The sequence below is a fragment of the Copidosoma floridanum genome, unplaced genomic scaffold (genome assembly GCF_036245765.1).
Source record: "Copidosoma floridanum isolate Cflo_tuat_1 unplaced genomic scaffold, Cflo_Japanese_pri ptg000017l, whole genome shotgun sequence".
NCBI lineage: Eukaryota > Metazoa > Arthropoda > Insecta > Hymenoptera > Encyrtidae > Copidosoma > Copidosoma floridanum.
The window spans coordinates 2,993,726-3,011,536 of record NW_028321894.1 but is presented as its reverse complement, the minus strand read 5'-3'; the positions used below and the strand labels follow the sequence as shown (position 1 = coordinate 3,011,536).

At 36.6% G+C, this 17,811-nt stretch overlaps 1 protein-coding gene across 1 annotated transcript in view; it reads left to right on the top strand.

Moving 5' to 3' along the window:
• The window catches only part of LOC106644845 (uncharacterized), a 2,208,360-nt gene that overhangs the window by 1,874,467 nt on the left and 316,082 nt on the right, over positions 1-17,811 (top strand). Inside the window, exon 42 of the mRNA XM_089592443.1 lies at positions 8,614-8,619. Coding sequence (XP_089448569.1) covers positions 8,614-8,619 — 6 coding nt within the window. The remainder of the gene's footprint in view (positions 1-8,613; positions 8,620-17,811) is intronic.

The following is a 17,811-nucleotide window of genomic DNA, read 5'->3' as shown; positions in this document are numbered from 1 at the left end:
AAATGACACACAACTCAATACAACGTAACTTTACAATAAGAATAAATATACTTACTTTTATTACTGGTAACTGTCAAATTAAAGCCCAAATTTTTATGATGCTCGTGTTTGTCCCGCTTAGAGCTGTGTACCCAGTATACCTTTACTCTCAGATACCATCATTCATATGATTTATGAACAGTCATCTGTGAAACACTTGCGCTCTGTATTATACGTAGAGTAACGTAGTTATACAACGATGATTGTAAAATTACTACGCCTATATAGTAAAATCACGAGTCTGCTAGAAAAGTATTTTTCAAGCTTGATAGTAAAATATACTATATAAAATCTAGGTCAAATTAATATCCAAGAAGAAATACAGAAAAATTACAAAAATATAGGATACTCACAAAAATGTTTGTAGTATTACTAAGGACGTAGTAGCTTGACGTTATTTTACTCAGGGATTTTATATAAGGCATAAGGGATTTTATAAGAAAATTTTTTACTGTGTAGTTAAGTAGGCCCTACTAATAGCCTACTTATTAATTCTGTTTGGAAAAGTGTACTATTGTGTACTCACCGTATATTACGTATATATAACTGTATTGTATTATTTAGTGGTTTGTTGTATATTTAGAGCATTAAAATTATAATATAAAGAAACTGAACTATTTCTACAATAAATTGACCGTAAAACTTGTTTAGTCAGAAATTGTTTATTTATAATTATTCATAACTCTTACACATCAAAGAATTAGTTAGCATAGAAAATATTTATTTCCGAATTTTAATAGTTAATTTAAAGAAGAGTTTAAAAAGAATAGTTTTTGCTTGTTTGGTTTTTTCGATACAAACGATGTCCAAGCCTCATGCTCGAGTTTTAAAATGTCTTGTTCCAACACAACATTTTTCAGAAGACTTAGGAGTTCTGCATGCAGTAAAAGCAATGGGTCATCGAAGAAAAGAGTTTGTATAGTAAAATAAATGACTTAAATACAATGAAAGAAATTTGCAGAACGCATACAACTGAGAACCTGTCCACGTCTCTTATTTTGGGCTAACTCAATGAAATTGTGTAGTAGGAACCCGAGTGTAAAGAAGGTTTATTGGCCATGTGATCATTTTGTAAGATTTCTGCCTCCAATTTGAGTCATTGCATGAGATGTAAGAGACAACTGCCAGACAACTTAACTTAACTTCACAGTAATGATAATTTCGAAGGAGTCTTTGTGCGTAAGTACAAAATACTGCAATGAGACGTGGAAAAAAATACGTGGGTAAATGACGTAATTGTTGATGCAATTTTCTGCACACTTTCTCGAGATGTACGTATAAACGTGTTCATAATATCCACGAAAATCAGTTTTACATTTTTGGCCATTTGTCAACTGAGCCACTGTAAGGGGTATGGGCGAAATATGCTATTGGGACAAAAAATAGAATGTAAGACTAACTTTTTTTTCATAACTCACATTAATGGTTGTACGTAATCAACGAAGCCCTAGAGAAAACGTATTGTATTAAACATTATGAAGTCTGAAGTAGCGATGATATTGATCTAAAGTCTCAATATTTTTTAAGAAAATTGGGTTATACGTTTCAAATTGGCAGCCCTTGCAGTGTGATGTACCTCGTCCTTTGAAAAACTATGCGTATGGTCATGGAATTTTTGTGATTTATTACATAATTTGTGTCTCGCATAATATCGAATTTAATGTAAATTTTGACACAAACTACTACCGTGTACGACTGCAAAAGTTTTATTGGAGAACGCTGATACTATGGATAAAGTTTGCACGTATTGTTTCCGTGATCCTAGTGATAATAAAAAATGGTGAGCGCTAGCAGTCAGGGTGAGTAATTTCCAGACACTTCTGACGTGACCGTCTGGCGCCAGCGGTCGGGCCCAGGGTGATCGTTTGGTCATGCTGTTGGAGGGGGAGGAGCGGGCGCCTTGCTGAGGAATTTTGGGATCTTCGAAGAGTAGCGCGGTTTTTAAGATCAAGTTGGGCCTTGGAGGTGGGATGGAAAGGTGAAAATATATGACTTCTGAAGGTCTGTATGAGAAGTGTGTTTGTAAAAGGCGTTAATGCCGACCGAATGTCTTATTCTTCTAACTAGAGGTTATTATCCTCTAGCAACAGACCTAGTTGAAGGGTGAGAAAATCACGATCTCAAAAAAGTGAAAAAGCTATTTTACTGTCTTACAGTTTTCATGAAAGAACCTATTTTCCTAAGTGATAATCCGCTGTAAGGGTGGAAGGACCATATGTTTTCTAACCAAAAAAAGGAGGGATAAGAAATAAGAGAAATAAGTAAAAATGAGAAATATCCAAGTTATGAGTTTTAGACTATTTATTTATACCTTCTTGTACATAAAAATTATTTATTTCACAACTTAGACCTTACTTGATTCACAAACATCTTCACACACATATTTGTTAACTCCAAGAAAACAATTTTAAAATGTTGTTGCAAAAATACGTTGTCGGTAGGAGACTGAAACTTTTCTTTTACAGTTTCTTTAATTTGATCAGAATTTGTCTTTACAACACCTTCTATCACCGAATCATCATTTTTTTTTACTGTATCAGTATTTTTTAGCAAAAGAATTATTTTCTCGGTGATTAAATTCTTACATTTATTGACTGATATCGTAACACGTTCAATACGATGAAGTCTTTTATCCACACACACACTTGCAGCTGCTAGTCCACAAAAGATTGGTTTCTGCATCACTACTGTAGTACCCTAGAGTTCTTTTTTTTTACACCTATCTTGCTTATTGTTGTCCTGGTAAGAATCGAATATAATAGATTTTGTTCCATGGGATGTGGTAAACATTAACTTAATGTCACTAAAATGTATTCGATCTAATACTTCGGTAGTCGTATTATTGAAATAATCTGAGATAACTGCAAAATTATTTTGCATTTTACTCCACATTTTTTAACTAAGATTTAACCCTTTTGTTATTTTATTCCTTGATAAAAGAACTCAAGGTTCGAACACTTGTTATTCAAAATCATAGTATAATCCAACTGAGATCTATTTTGTACAGAATTTATTTAAAGCATATGTAGTAGTTAATATATGTAAGCTAGAATAAGACGTGGGATTAGTGTTTTTCTCTTTATGAGACTTTAAGGAGTTTTTATTTAAAAGAAATGCATGCCTTTTATGTCTGAAAGCAACAGCCGCCGTCACCACTTTCTAACGTTACCACAATTTTTTTGTACTAATCACCAGTTTAGCACTGAACACTTGCGATGATAAAATACGCTATTTACGATTGCTAGGGATTGTGTCAACTTATTATTAGCTCGACTGCTGACACACTACTGAAGTAGGATCAGGTACCGGAAAAAGTGGGACTAACTGTTCATCAGATCTCACGCTCTATGCTTCCTCTCTCTCTCTCTCGCTCTCTCTCTCTCTCTCTCTCTCTCTGAAATCAAAATAGCTTGCCAGCAACTAAGTACGTGCTCATCTGCACCGTCTGCGGTCAATCAAAAAGCTAAAACCTACGCCAATGTGGTAGGCCGTGGAGCCGACAGCCGTATTGTCCTGAATCACGGCAAACCTATTCCTATAAAAAGAGCATCACGAGTTGTGGTTGGCCCTGTTGTTAACCGTCTGAGTGAATTTCCCACTGCACTAGATACAAAAAACGCACTAAAAACTATCTGCGCTGCTGATCTTGGGCTGCAAGTAGGGCGTGTTTTCCTAGCTACTGAAAAATCTGTTATAATTGAGGGTGATACGCTGCAGGGACTCGTAGATAGCCCAGCACTGAATGATCTGGGACTTGAGGTGAAACCTCAAAAAAAACTTTGGCCTCGTATCCTCATCAACGGCATACCAGTTGAATATACTAAAGACGAAATACACAAATACCTGATTGCACAAAACTTAAGTAATTCCAAGCCTGACGACATTAAAATTGTTGACTTATATCCGGCGCACAATAAAAATCATAGGTCTTGCGTCGTTGAGGTATCTCCTGAGTGTCGAAAGAAGTTATTTTCCAGGGAAAGAATAAACCTTGGCTGGGTGCTGTGTAGATTCAACGGTCATATCTCTGTACTTCAGTGCTTTAAGTGTCACAACCTTGGACACATCGCATCTAACTGTAACACCACATCAATTTGTGGTTTCTGCGCTAGTCTGCACTCTTCTAAGGATTGCACAACAAAATCTGCTGTTTGCTGCGTCAACTGCAAAAACTCCAAAGCTCTTAATCACTCGCACTGTGCCTTCGATAAAACCAAGTGTCCTGCACTTCGTGCCAGCATAGAGCGCAAATTAAGCTCGATTGATAACGATGAATAACATTGTACCTACAAACCCATACTGTCTCACTCTAGCACATGCTAATGTTCAGTCGCTCCCTGGCCACTTTAACGATATACAGTCACTTATAATTGAACCTAACGTTACATCTTTGCCATCAGCGAGTCATTCCTAAGGCCTAGCATACCTAGTCAACTAGTGTCCATACCAGGATACAACTTACTGCGACATGATCGTATCAGTAAGGGCTGTGGAGGCGTAGCCTTATACGTTCATGAATCATTTAGGACCAGGATTATAGGAATATCTGACACTCCACAAGTGTACGTCAAGCGCCCCAAATACTTATTGGCTGAAATTAAAGGCAATGAATACACCATATTATGTGCAGCTGTTTATAGTCCTTCTAAAGCTGGTTTTTGGACTGATGTAGAGTCTGCCATCGTTAATTGTAATTGTGCCAACGATCAATTAGTACTCATGGGCGATTTTAACATAGAATGAAACTCCAACACAACCAACCTTAATATTCTCAAGCAATCTCTTTCGTCATTGGACTTAGAAAGAATACCCTTTGGCCGTACTCACCACTGCACTACTTCTGACTCCACGATTGACTTCATCTGCCTGAGTGAGAAACATCTTGTCACGAGCCACGAACAATTTTTACCACCATGAACCACCAGCGGACATGACGTTACCATATTAAACTTGAGGATCCCTCCTCCTCCAGTACTTACAAAAACTCTACGATGCCGTACGTATTATGACCTCCGCGCAGATGCCGTTACAGAAGATCTACGTAGTATAGACTGGATGAATTTACACAATTCACCTAATGTAGATGATAAAGTACAGATCTTCACACAAACTCTGATTCATGTACTCAATCGCTATGCGCCCTTCCGCACAATCAAAATAAAAAGTAAAAAACCAGCTCTTTGGCTTACTCCTGGAATTCGAGGACTCATCAGAGAGAGAAATTTAGCGTGGCGTGACTTCAAACGCCACAGAACTGAGAAGTATCACACCACGTATAAACTGTTACGCAATAGAGTCAAGGTTGCCATCAAATACGCTACTCAGGATTACCACCGTCGCAAGTTTCTCGAGTGTAAATCCTCAGCCGAAACCTAGAGAACTGTCAGATCATTGGGCATCGTTGGTAGGAATGACCATAATTGTCAGCTTTCGATCTCGCCAACTCAGCTTAACAAGCATTTTATCGAGCCTGAGGACCCTACGTCGCGCCCATCCCTCTGCCATTAATACCAAGGATCGCCCCTGACGATCGCTTCAACTTCAGACATGTTGAGCCTTCAGAAGTAGTGAAAGCCTTTAATTTTGCACATTCAAATGCAAATAGCTCAGATGGTTTGAATCTAAATTTTTTGAAACTCTGCCTTCCAATGATCCTTCTCATTCTTGTTAATGTATTTGACTCTTCATTCCAATCGGGAGTTTTTCCTAGCTTATGGAAACATGCCATTATTGTGCCCATTGCGAAAATGAGAAACGCCACTGCCGCACGCGACTTTCGGCCTATTAGCAAACTATGCACCGTGGGTAAGATACTTGAGGTAGTGGCTCTCAACCAGATTATGCAGTACATAGAAAGCAAGAGCATCCTCGACCGCTTCCAATCAGGCTACAGGAAACTACACAATTGCTATACTGCTATGATTCGGATCGTTGATGATATCAGAAAAGCTGTGAACGAAAAGAAGGTAACACTCCTCGTGGCAATTGATCAAACCAGAGCCTTTGATCTCGTCAACATCAAATTACTCATAAGCAAACTCATTGCGATTGGCTTCTCTGACAGTGCTGCTGCATGGATCAGATCTTACCTGACTAATAGATCGCAAACAGTACGTTCACCTGATGTTGAATTGTCCCAAACTCTTTTCAGGAACTCAGGCATTCCACAAGGCAGCTTACTTGGCCCCACACTCTTTTCATTGTTTATCAATGATCTTCTACAAGTATGTAATAATTGCAACCATCACGTATACGCCGACGATTTTGGTTTCTACATCCATGGTAACACCAGTGAAGCAAAGAATATTGTACTGCGTGCCAACAGCATTCTCAGCTACATCTCTAACTGGGCCAAGCTCAATGGACTCATCGTCAATGAGCGCAAAACTCATGCAATCTGGTTTGGTACCAGAGGCATAAGCAATCGACTGCGAAAGGCTAGTACACTACCTGACTTGGTACTCAATGGTACGATCATCGAGCCTAGTGACACTGTAAAGCTGCTCGGCGTCACTCTTGATAGCTCGCTTAAGTGGCGATCTCACTGTGCATTAGTTGCTAGTAGCTGTTACTCAGCGTTAGCTAGACTTAGGCGTTTAAGCTGTAGTCTACCCAATGACACTAAGCTACTTCTCGTTTGCTCGCTGGTATTCCCACACTTGGATTTTTGTACATCTGTACTATATGGGCTCTCTGCCGAGATGGAAACAAATATGACCAGATGTATAAATGCAGCACTCCGTTTTGTGGAAAACCTACGCAAGTCTGAACACATTAATCCTGTCTATAAAAAATATGGCATCGTCTCCTTCTCTAGCAGAAGGCTATATATTATGCTTGGCCTCCTTGAAAATGTACTCAAAACTGCGTCCCCTTCATATCTGGCCGAACTCTTCGAATTCAAGACTAGATCATCCGACGCCATTGCCCTTCGCAACATCGATTCTCTGGAGCTGCAAGTGTCACCAGTCAATTTAGACATGTACAACAACTCTTTTACTGTTGGAGCTGCTAGAAAATGGAACGCTCTGCCTCCTTCTCTACGCTGTCCACCGCTCACCTGGACCAAAAGCCGACTCCTAAGAGTCATTGAAAAACATGACAGCTGCTTGAATTCTTAACTATCTTTCTTTCAGTTTTAATTTATTCACATCAATTATTTATAAGCCTAGCTCAAATTTTAATATTCAGTATTAATTCAGGATCTACGACGTATAGTTTGCATTATATTTATCTTATTATTAAGTACTATTATTATTATTATTTTTATTATTATTATTATTTTTATTATTATTATTATTTTTTATTGTCTAACTAAAAATTTACTCATCTGTATGTAATATTACTTGCGAACACAATGTAATAGGACTCGCTCCTTCTTAAGCCTCTGTAAGTTGTCTGAAACAGCTATGTTTACATTGCAAGGCTACCTTAGACCGTTGGTCCTTAGCCTAATAAACTTTACTCTACTCTACTCTACTTTCTTCCTCCCTCTATTCTCTTTTACTATCTCACCTTTTTCTTCAAGGTGTTGGTTGCATGGAAACTGAGTTGTTGGGACCTAAAGTAATAAACTCGTAGGATGTTGCCATTACGTGCAGAAACCATATGACAGCTACAACGTATACCTCAACAGACAACAAGCCCTCAAATTATATCAATATTTATCACATATAAGTTTTTACTTTTAAGTTGTAAAAAATGAGACATTACTCCATAAAACAAGTGTCTGCTGGGTTTCTTTTGAGTCAAAGTCTAATTTTTACGAGCTGTTGAAAAATCATTAAAAACTGTGCGAATATCAAGGGACTGGCTTAACTCATTGTTTATGTGATTTTCATACCCCCAGCTGCATGCATTTTTCCTTAGAAAAGAGTAAAAGATGAGAAGATACAGTGTTGGTGAGGAACTTAAGACCAAAAGGAAGAGTCAATTTTTATCAGGCACTCGTAGCCAAGACAATATTCTCTTAGCTGTTAAAAAGAAGTAGTGCGCGTGTTCATCATGGATTCGATGATTACAAAACTACGGGCTGTAGTATTGCAGTGTGTCATGTATGGATTCACGCTTCATGACGTAATTAAATTGGAATACCTGGCAGTTTGTGTTAATAAGGTGCTACCGAATGCATCAGTGCAAGAACTTAAAGAAGTGCTGTGTTAGTCCGAGTTATTCCGAAGGCTTGTTTCTGACAGTGAAAAAAGTGTATTGTATGACATTTGTGTAAAAAATAGCGACATTGCTGTGATTGTGGTAGCCAACAGTTTACCACTCAACTCACGAAACAGTGGCTGTGTAAGGTAATTGTTTGACCACTACGCAAAAATAAGTCAGTAAATCTTATCACTTTAAATCAAAGTAATTTTAACATGATTTTTTACATAATTTGATTGTTACTAATTTCAGTAAATACGATAGCCGAGGAAAATAATTTTTTTTCCTCGCCTTCATCGACGCTAAGTCCGATGACTCCTACGCAGGTCATTGAAAATAGGAGGAGAAGTACCGAAAACGATGACAAATTAATGGCTGGTCCATCGGGAATGCAAAAAGAAATTTGTTGTCTTGGAGCAGATAAAGGTAAATAAATTTTCTCATTGTACAAATCATTATAAGCGTAGTTCATCGTAAATATAAAATAAAAAGACTGTTTTATTTTGGCAGAGCTAACTAATTTGGAACCAAGTGGTCCACAAAAAGAAATAGAAGAACAAAACCTTTAACAACAGCAATAGTAACAACAACAACCTCAGCAACAACAGCAGCAACAACAACAGCAATAACACTCAGGATCAACAGCAGCAGCAGCAAAAAACATATATGACACCAGAAACAAGTGAAGTGAGTTAAAAAATTAACTGTGGGTGTAACTGTGCTTGTGCTCTTGTGCAAAAACGTAATGGTGTTACGGACGTACACGTAGAAAAAAATGTTCCAGAGGATCATGGACTAAAAGGTAGAGAATTCGTTAATATAATAAGCGATGTAGAAAAATATATTAAGGTGTTAAGATTAACAGGGCGTCTGATTACGTTTAAGATGTTTGACAAAATATAATTGTTGAGGTAACATACGTACAAGTGCTTAAAAGATTGAGTGCCTCCGTAGATGTTATAAGAAATATAGAAAAAAAGGAGTATTAAGTATTTAGAATAATGATAATTTATGCCTAGTGAGGGCTTTTGTTTGCGGCGAGGTTTATACAAACAAAAATGACACTGTCAAATATAAGAAACAGTGGAGAAGTATTACAAATGAAAAAGAGCAATAACAAAAAGCTCTAAAACTATTAAAGAATAATGATACAGCTAAAAAAGATACAGACGCTTTTGGGTTTCCAGAAATTGTATAGTGTCAAAAATATTTTTTACGGAAAAACATAGCCATTTGCGTTTTGGACTATAAACACTTCGGGACTGGCACGGCTTCAATTTATGATGGGTCAAAAATATGCCATCAAATTACAGTTAATTTATTAACATAATGTATTGCACTAATATTGAAGATTATACTTTAATGTTTAACTTTTTAGCAATCAATACAAATATGTTTTCCTGTTTACCATGTAATAAAAGATACAGACAAATAGTAAATCATTCGTGTCCTTTTGTTTGCACGGCATGTAATGCAAACCCTAATTGTAATAATATTACTTCTGAAATGAAGAAAACAAAGTGTGATGACTGTAAGCGTACTTTTAAAAGAAAGTGTTTTAAAAATCGTAATCGTCCAGGGTCATATGCGCGAAGAAAAACACATTAGGCAGTCGAAAGATGTGTATGCGATACCTTTAAAATATGTAGCTTTTGTTCAAAATCTTACAATTTAGCAGAAAGAAAACACCAGTGTAGAAAAAATTTTGTGGACAGTGTAAAACCATGCATGATTAAAATGAATTGTGTATGATCCAAGCTGTAAAAGAGAGAAATAACAAGAAAAAAAGTTGCTTTTTTTTATGGTTTTGAGACTCGTCAGGACGAAACTGTGGACGATACGTTAAAAATATGCATACATGTACCAATTTTATGTGTAGCTCAAATTTGATGTGATGGCTACAGATTCAGAATCATTCATTTGTAAGTTTTGTGATGTGAAAGAAATAGTCTTTTAAGGTGAGAAATGTTTATAAATGTTTGTTGACTTTGCTGTACGAAAAAAAAGTGAAATGTTTTCCTCTTTTGTATGTATAGTACACAATGCAAAATCTTTTGACACTCAATTTATTTTAAAACATCTTGTTTCTAAAAAAAAATTTTGTAATGTCATTTTAAACGGACGAGATATCATACAAATGACTATTGAAAAAAATAAATTTATCGATAGTCTTAATTATTTAGCAATAAAATTTGCAGAATTATCGAAAACCTTTAACTTGACGGATGATTTAAAAAAAGGGTAGTTCGCCCAAATTTTTACGAGCAAAGAGGATTTTAATAATAAAGGACCGTATCCAGCAATTAAATTTTTTCCACCAGACTAAATGAGTTCAAAAGAACGTCAAGAGATTGTACTTTGTTATGACCAAATTATAAAAAAAAAAAATTTAATATGCAGAAGGATGTAGTAGATTATTGCGTACAAGATGTTTAAATATAGCGTCGGTTGTTTACAGCTTTTGGAAAAATTTTTCTACGAGTCAATTTTCAGAAAAATCGATTAAATGGTTATTGTGTGAGGAAAAAATTAGAAATATCGAAATAATCCATGCAGAACATTTATTGGAATATTGACTAATCGTAGGACCAGTAGTCGATGGTTTTTTAAGACCCATAGCAGGAGAAAAAACTTCTAATGGTACGGTTTTTTAATTTTACGGTTGTTATTTTCACGGGTGTCCGCGTTATTACTCCGATGATCGAACGGAGAAACTAACAAATTTTGAAATCTATTCAGAGCATTGTAAGAGTATACTTTTAATGACCTCGAAAATAAAAGAATACGGCTACACTATAATTGAGATGTGGGAATGTGATTTCGACCAATATTTAGAAAAAAATTAAGAACTTTTAACTTTTGTCGAAAATCACCCGATAGCTAAAAATAATATCTTAAACCCAAGGAACGCTTATTCTGGGGACCGTACAGGGAATACTGTTACGCGAAATGACGCTCAAGAAAATGAAAAAATAAATCATTTGGACGTATGTTCCTTATACCCATACATTTAAAGGACAGAAAAATTTCCTTTTAAACATTCTAAAATTTACAATGCAGATGATTGTTTTATTTTAACAGAAGTTAATTACGAAAATTTGAGCCATAACAACAAGGGTTTGGTTAAATACGCGATTTTACCACCACTGAATCTGTTTCATCCTGTACTTACCACAAAAATGCATGGGAGACTACTTTTTGGTCGATGCAGGACGTTTATGGAGAAAGTGTAAGAAGATAAATGTTTTCATGATGTCAATAAGCGAATGTTAAGAGGAACTTGGGTTTTCGATAAAATAAAAAAAGCTTTAAAGTTAGGGTAAAAACCTATTTGAATTGATGTAATTTTGCAGTACGAAACTGCTCAGTATTACTCTGTCTCACACAGTGGTGGCCTATTTACCAAACATATAGATACTTTTTTAAAAATCAAACAAGAGGCAAGCGGTTGGCCTACCAATGTTAAAACAGAATCTTCCAAAAACAAATGTATTAAATTATTACGAATCGTTATTAAAGCTGTTATTTAATAAAAGAATACACGTTTAACATTGTTTTCCGGCAAACGATAATGTTACGTACATCATATGGAAGTACCAGGACAAAGCGGCACTTTCGTCCCCCTGTACAAATGTAGCTATAGCTGCTTATACCAAAGCTTAAGCACGATTAAAATTGTATTCCTACTTGGAAAATTTGGGCAAAAGAAGGTTATATCACAACACTGATTTGATTATTTTTGTACTAACACTGAAAATCCAGAGGAATATAATTCGCCCACAAGTTCATTATTAGGCCAACTAACAGACGAGTTGGAGGAGTATAAAGAGGGTTCTTATATAGACACTTTTGTGTCCGGAGGACCAAAGTTTTCTGGCTATCGTATTCCAAACGGTAAGATGCATGGTGTATGTGAAGTGAAAGGTATTCGTTTTCACTACTAAAATACGGTAAGACCTAATTTTGATGCGGTTGCCTCTATGGTTGAGAAAAAATTTTAAAATCAAAGCTATTATGAGAATAAAAAAAATAAAAATATCGTTATCATTATACTTTACTTTATGATAAGAAAAACTAACACACACGACGTCGTAACACGTATCAAAGATAAAACGTGTCAAATTGTCTTAAAAAAACGTGTTTTCATTGATAGAAAACGGTCTTACCTATTCGGTTATAAGAAAATTAAATAATTTTTTAAAACGATTTGAGTATTAATTCGTAAACTATTTCTATTTTTCCTAGGTTTATACGATGCCTTGCAGGAAATAAACAGAGGATTTTATATTTGTCCGTATCAGTTTACACCAAATTGTACTCCAGATTGTAAACACTACCCTAATTTTAAAAAATTTTTAGAAGGATTTGCATGGCACAGCGTGCCTTACAGTTTATACCAACTAAAAAATTTAAAAAAAACAAAACGAGTTTTATACATTGCTAAAATTTGTACGAAGATTAAAAGAAAAGAGTAAAATATTGTTGAATGTCCTTATCTTTGGTAAAATGCGTAAAGCTCTATGTATTAAATGCAAACTGGATTTGGAGACAGTTTTACATAAGAAAAAAAAATATCATAAGAAAAAGCTGGAGAGTGAATGGTATCATAATTTTAATAAACTTCTAAACGTACATGTTTCTAATATTATAAACATCATAGAAGAAAATAAAATTTAATCGAACGAATTTGGTATATCTAATAGATACCCAAAAGAGTTTTCAGGTTGGTTGATAGGGAGTTGTCCTATTCATAAGCTTGCATGACTTCAACGTTTATTGTGCCACTAAAAAATTTTTGTATCGAATGAAAAAAAAGTAAGCATGTTTTCAAAGCAAAACATCATAAGCAACAGACAAATATTTTGAAAACATTTTAACTTCGTTTATAAATTTGAAATACAAAATGTCAAGTAGTGTTTAGAACGATCAATTTTTTGTGTAAATATGTGTATTGGTATTTAGTTCCTGTAAGTAATAAGTAATGAAACTTAAACAAGTACCAGAAATTTTATTTTCTCGCATAAATTATTTTTGCAGTATTTTTTGTAATTTTGATTATTATTTTATCCTTCAAACATTAATTTAGGATAAGCTAGGTCCAAACCAATTAAATGATAAAAATTGCAATCGACCTTAATCAATGGTGGCTGGTAAGATGAAACCTTATTGAGGACTAAAGCATCTACCTGAAACTCAATTGAAGAGTCTAAGCGAGGTTACATTTTGAAGAAGACCTTACTTTTCGAAGAATCAACGGTCCCATTAAGCTTTAAGCTTTTTAATGCTCTTCTAAGGTTAAATAAATCACACAACAAGCGAGAAATTATCGAAACCTGCGAAGCTTGATCAATCAAAGTTTCAGCTAACAATCTTACACTATTAGGTCCAATGACGTAAGCTCTAGCAGTAGCTAGCAAAACTCCAAGATCTTAAAAGCGAGGAGCATGAGTTGGATGACTGGACTTTTCACTATCGGTAGACTCACAATCTTTACCATTAGCACAATTATAAGTAGAATCTGATGAATCAGTCTTTGGCTTGAAAAGACAACTGTGTAATAATAAGTGATGCTTCTTGCTTCAAACAATGCAAGAGCGATTAGACTTGCTATCTATAGCCAAATGGTGACTAAAACAATTAAAACATAAGCGAGATTTGAAAATCTGATCTTTCTTTCCATTTCACGGCTTGAACTTGAATAAAAGACACTGATAAAGAGGATGATGACTTGGACAATCAGGACAAGATAACGATTTTAATACAGTAACGTAAGAAGATCCCTTTGAGCTGTTCCTTTCAGGGGCAAAAACCTGAGATTTAACATCAAATAATTCTTATGTGATGATTTCTGTTGAAATAATGTGTTTAACTTGATTAAGAAAGGGTGAATCAGTAGAATTGCCTAAGTATCGTTGTCAATTTTGTTTCGTGTTATTATGAAATCTATCTGCTATCCAGGTGATGTAAAAATCAGCGTCTCCACCTTAACTAACTAATTGATTAATTAAGCTAATGATTTCTTTTTGTTTGCGCATCTATTCAGCACGAGAATTGAGCTTTATTGATTTGCAAGAGAAGATAATCGAAGTACATGATTGAACGAGACGACGCTAAATTTCAAAAGTGTTGATGAGAGTATTCCAAGCGTTCTCGTATTGCTGTTCAGTGACAGCAATGCCTTGAATTAAACTAAGTGCTTCATTAAATAGATGCGCTTTCAAGTGATGAAATTTAATCATGTCTCGGACATCTTTGCTTTAATGAACTAAAGCCCTGAACAGATTAAGAAAGTGTTGCCATTCAGAGTTATTTCCAGAAAACTGAGGCAATTTAATTTTTGAAAGCGAAGAGTTCACTCCAGTAGACGGTATGGAAGATAGAGAAGCTGGGAGGGAAGGGTTCAAGGTTTGGATCTAGGCGAACTATCCAATCTATTCGAAAAAATCTTCCTTAATGTTAACATAAGCATTACTGGTAAGATTCGACAAATTTAAAGTTAAATAAACTTGTTTTTTGTCTAATTCATCTAATTTTCCAATCTCCGAATAAGCTGTCTTTAAGTTAGAAAGATAAAATTCCACCGATTTTTAATACGAACACGCTTGTCCTTTTATTGTATGAGCTTTACTGAGCTTCCTGAAAGTATCGAAAGAATTAACAATTTCCTTATGGCATTTAACCTGCCCATTGTAGAGAGCTTCTCTGTTATCTGACTATTTTATAACAAATCGGTTTTAACTAATTTACTTAACAAACAAAATTATGAAAAGCTTAACTTAAGAGAAAAAATGAGATTAAAGAGTGTATAGGCTTTTGCTGTACTAAGTGAAAATGGTCTCAGCGACGAGACTCAGGTAGCTCGTGCGTACTCGTCAGCAGCCGCTTCAGGTAGGTAAGAGTAGGGAGGCTTTTTCATCCCAGCGGCTTCAAGCATGCTGTGTTGCGTCGTTGGCTCGAGCTCGCTCTCTCGTGCCGCTACCTCCGAGCGAACAAGTTGTGCTTCGCACGCGCGCATACACTTTGTAACCAATTGTAGCTTTTTTTATTATTTTCATTAAACTCTTTTTACGAGAAAATCTCTAGGTTCCTTTCTTATTTTCTTCCACCTGCTATTCAAGTTTATTAACTTCGAGAGGAAGCCAATCCAGCAATACACCTCCTTAATCTTGCGGAGGCCAAATCTCAAACATCTGGTGCATCAGCCGGGTAAGAAAGGCTTGTAACACATTACTCCATTTGCTGCTGGGAGCTGGTGAGTTAACTTTCTTCGCCTTCGACTGACGATTGTATTTTTGCCATGGACATGGCATCCTCTCTACGCGCATCTGCACGGCAAGCCCAGGCATCTTTTTAAAACACGAGTCGTCGTTGGCCGCGATTTTGGTGTCGGGACTGGCTGCGGCTCAACAGTGTTTTTCTTGCAGGTGCGCGACGCGGCCATATTTATTGGACTCGTGCACTGCTCCAGCATAGCGTGTAGTTGTGCTGTCCGCAGTGTGTGTGTATGCGCTAATATCTTTTCGTGTGTGGTGGCTCTTGTTCTCGGACGTGGGGTAGTGAGCCGTGCTCGTAGCCGTCGTATCATCAGAGCATCTCTCGTGCAGTTGGCTGTTGAGCCTAGCTGCCATTGCTGCTGTAGTGCAGCGCTTCTTTCTTTCTCTCTCGTGCAGTTGGCTGTTAAACCAAGCTGCCATTTCTGCTGTAGTGCAGTGCTTCTTCTTTTTCTCTCTCTCGTGCAGTTGGCTGTTGAGCCAAGCTGCCGTTGCTGCTGTAAAGCGGCGTGTTTTCTCTCTCTTTTTCTCCCCAGCAGCTGGCTGCTGCTGGGCCAGGCTGCTGTTACTGTAACTGTTTTCGATCAGGTGCGCAAGACTTTCTCTTGGCGCTGGTGCTGTTGCTGCTGCGAGCAAATTTCTCTGTGGGACGTACTCGCCTTGTTGCTGTAGTGCAACACAAACTTCTCTCCTTTGCTTCTATGTTTTTTTGAAAGCACATTGACATCATGGTTACACTAACGGAGTTATTAGCAGAACAATACGACTTGGCTCAAAAACTTGCTAATGCTTTGCCAAACTTCAAGGAAACGCCTCAAAAATGGCAAAATACCGCACATTTCGAAGGCCGAAAAAGAGTTATACAACAATACTGGAACGCCTTCTTTGAAAATCATCGCATGCTAATGCGTGTCAAGGATATTGATAAGACTTCCTACGTAAAAGACGACATCATGCCATCAACCAAGGAGGCCTACATTGATGCCTGCTGCTATATTGACAACGCCATTAAAAAAATTGAGGGATGCCAAGACCCTGGCCCTCAATCAGTGGACAACCCGACTACAACGGCGCAGGCAGTGTCTCAGCAGATCCAGCTGCCTAAGATCAACCTGCCTAATTTCAACGGAAATCCACTTCAGTGGACCAGTTCAAGGACCAGTTCAACGCCTTGGTACATAAAGTAGAAGGTTTAAGTAATGTAAGAAAATTCTTGTATCTAAGATCTTGTTTAATCGGTGAAGCTGCAGAGGTTATAGCGAATGTTCCGCCTACAAATAAAGGCTATTTATCTGCTTTTGCCGATTTAAAGATTTAATATAATAATACACAAGTATTATCTAATGTATGCTTACGGAAATTAATTAATTTGGAATCAGTGAAATCTTGCAAAGACGCTTCAGACCTTAGATCGTCAATTAACTCTTTTAAAACAAATAATAAGAGCTTTCGAAGGACTTCACAAACCAATTGATGCTTGGGATGAATGGTTCGTTTTTCTACTGTCAGAGAAGTCGAATAAATTTACTCGCGTCCAATGGGAAACATCCTTGAATGATAGCAAGTTAGTACCTAAATTTAATCAACTTTGCAATTTTTTGGAAAATCGCATGCATGCCCTCGAAGTTGTTGGTGAATCAGAAAAATTAAAGTTGCAAGACATTACTGGCACAGAAAGACGAGCCACAAAAATAATTAACCCGAAAATGAACCCTTGCGCTTCCATTCAAAGCAAGTCTTATGATTGTTGCACATTTTGTTCTGAAAATCATGCCCTAAATAGATGTAGTACCTTTAAGAAACAAAGCCCTGCTCAAAGAAAAGAGCATGTTGTACATGCCAAGCTGTGTTTTTTGTGTTTAAAGGCTGGACACGATCTAAAGAGTCGTAGATCTTCCTATAGATGCAATGATTGTAATGGTAAGCACCATATCTTGATGCATGATGCCTTAAGCAAAAGTTCTAATCGTCAAAAAACACCTCAATCACAGTTTAATCCCAATCGGCAATCTTATGTAGCTGAGAATGATAAGGAGTCTAATGACTCTAATAATTCTAATGAATCCAACGTTGCTAGCGATAAAGTGCAAAATTATTTAGCTAATTGTCCTCCAGTACCTTATAATTTTGTGGTACTGATGTCAACGGCTTTAGTCAAACTTATTACTCAATCTGGAAAATCGATTGTACTTAGGGCACTCTTGGACACTGCTTCTAACTCATCCTTTGTTTCTGAGCATGCAGCCCTGTCCTTAAAATTGACTAGACGTCCGGTTAAAAGTACCGTGTTTGGAATAAACTCTTGTCAAGCTGGAAGAATCAAGGAAGAGGTTAGTCTGTTGGTGTC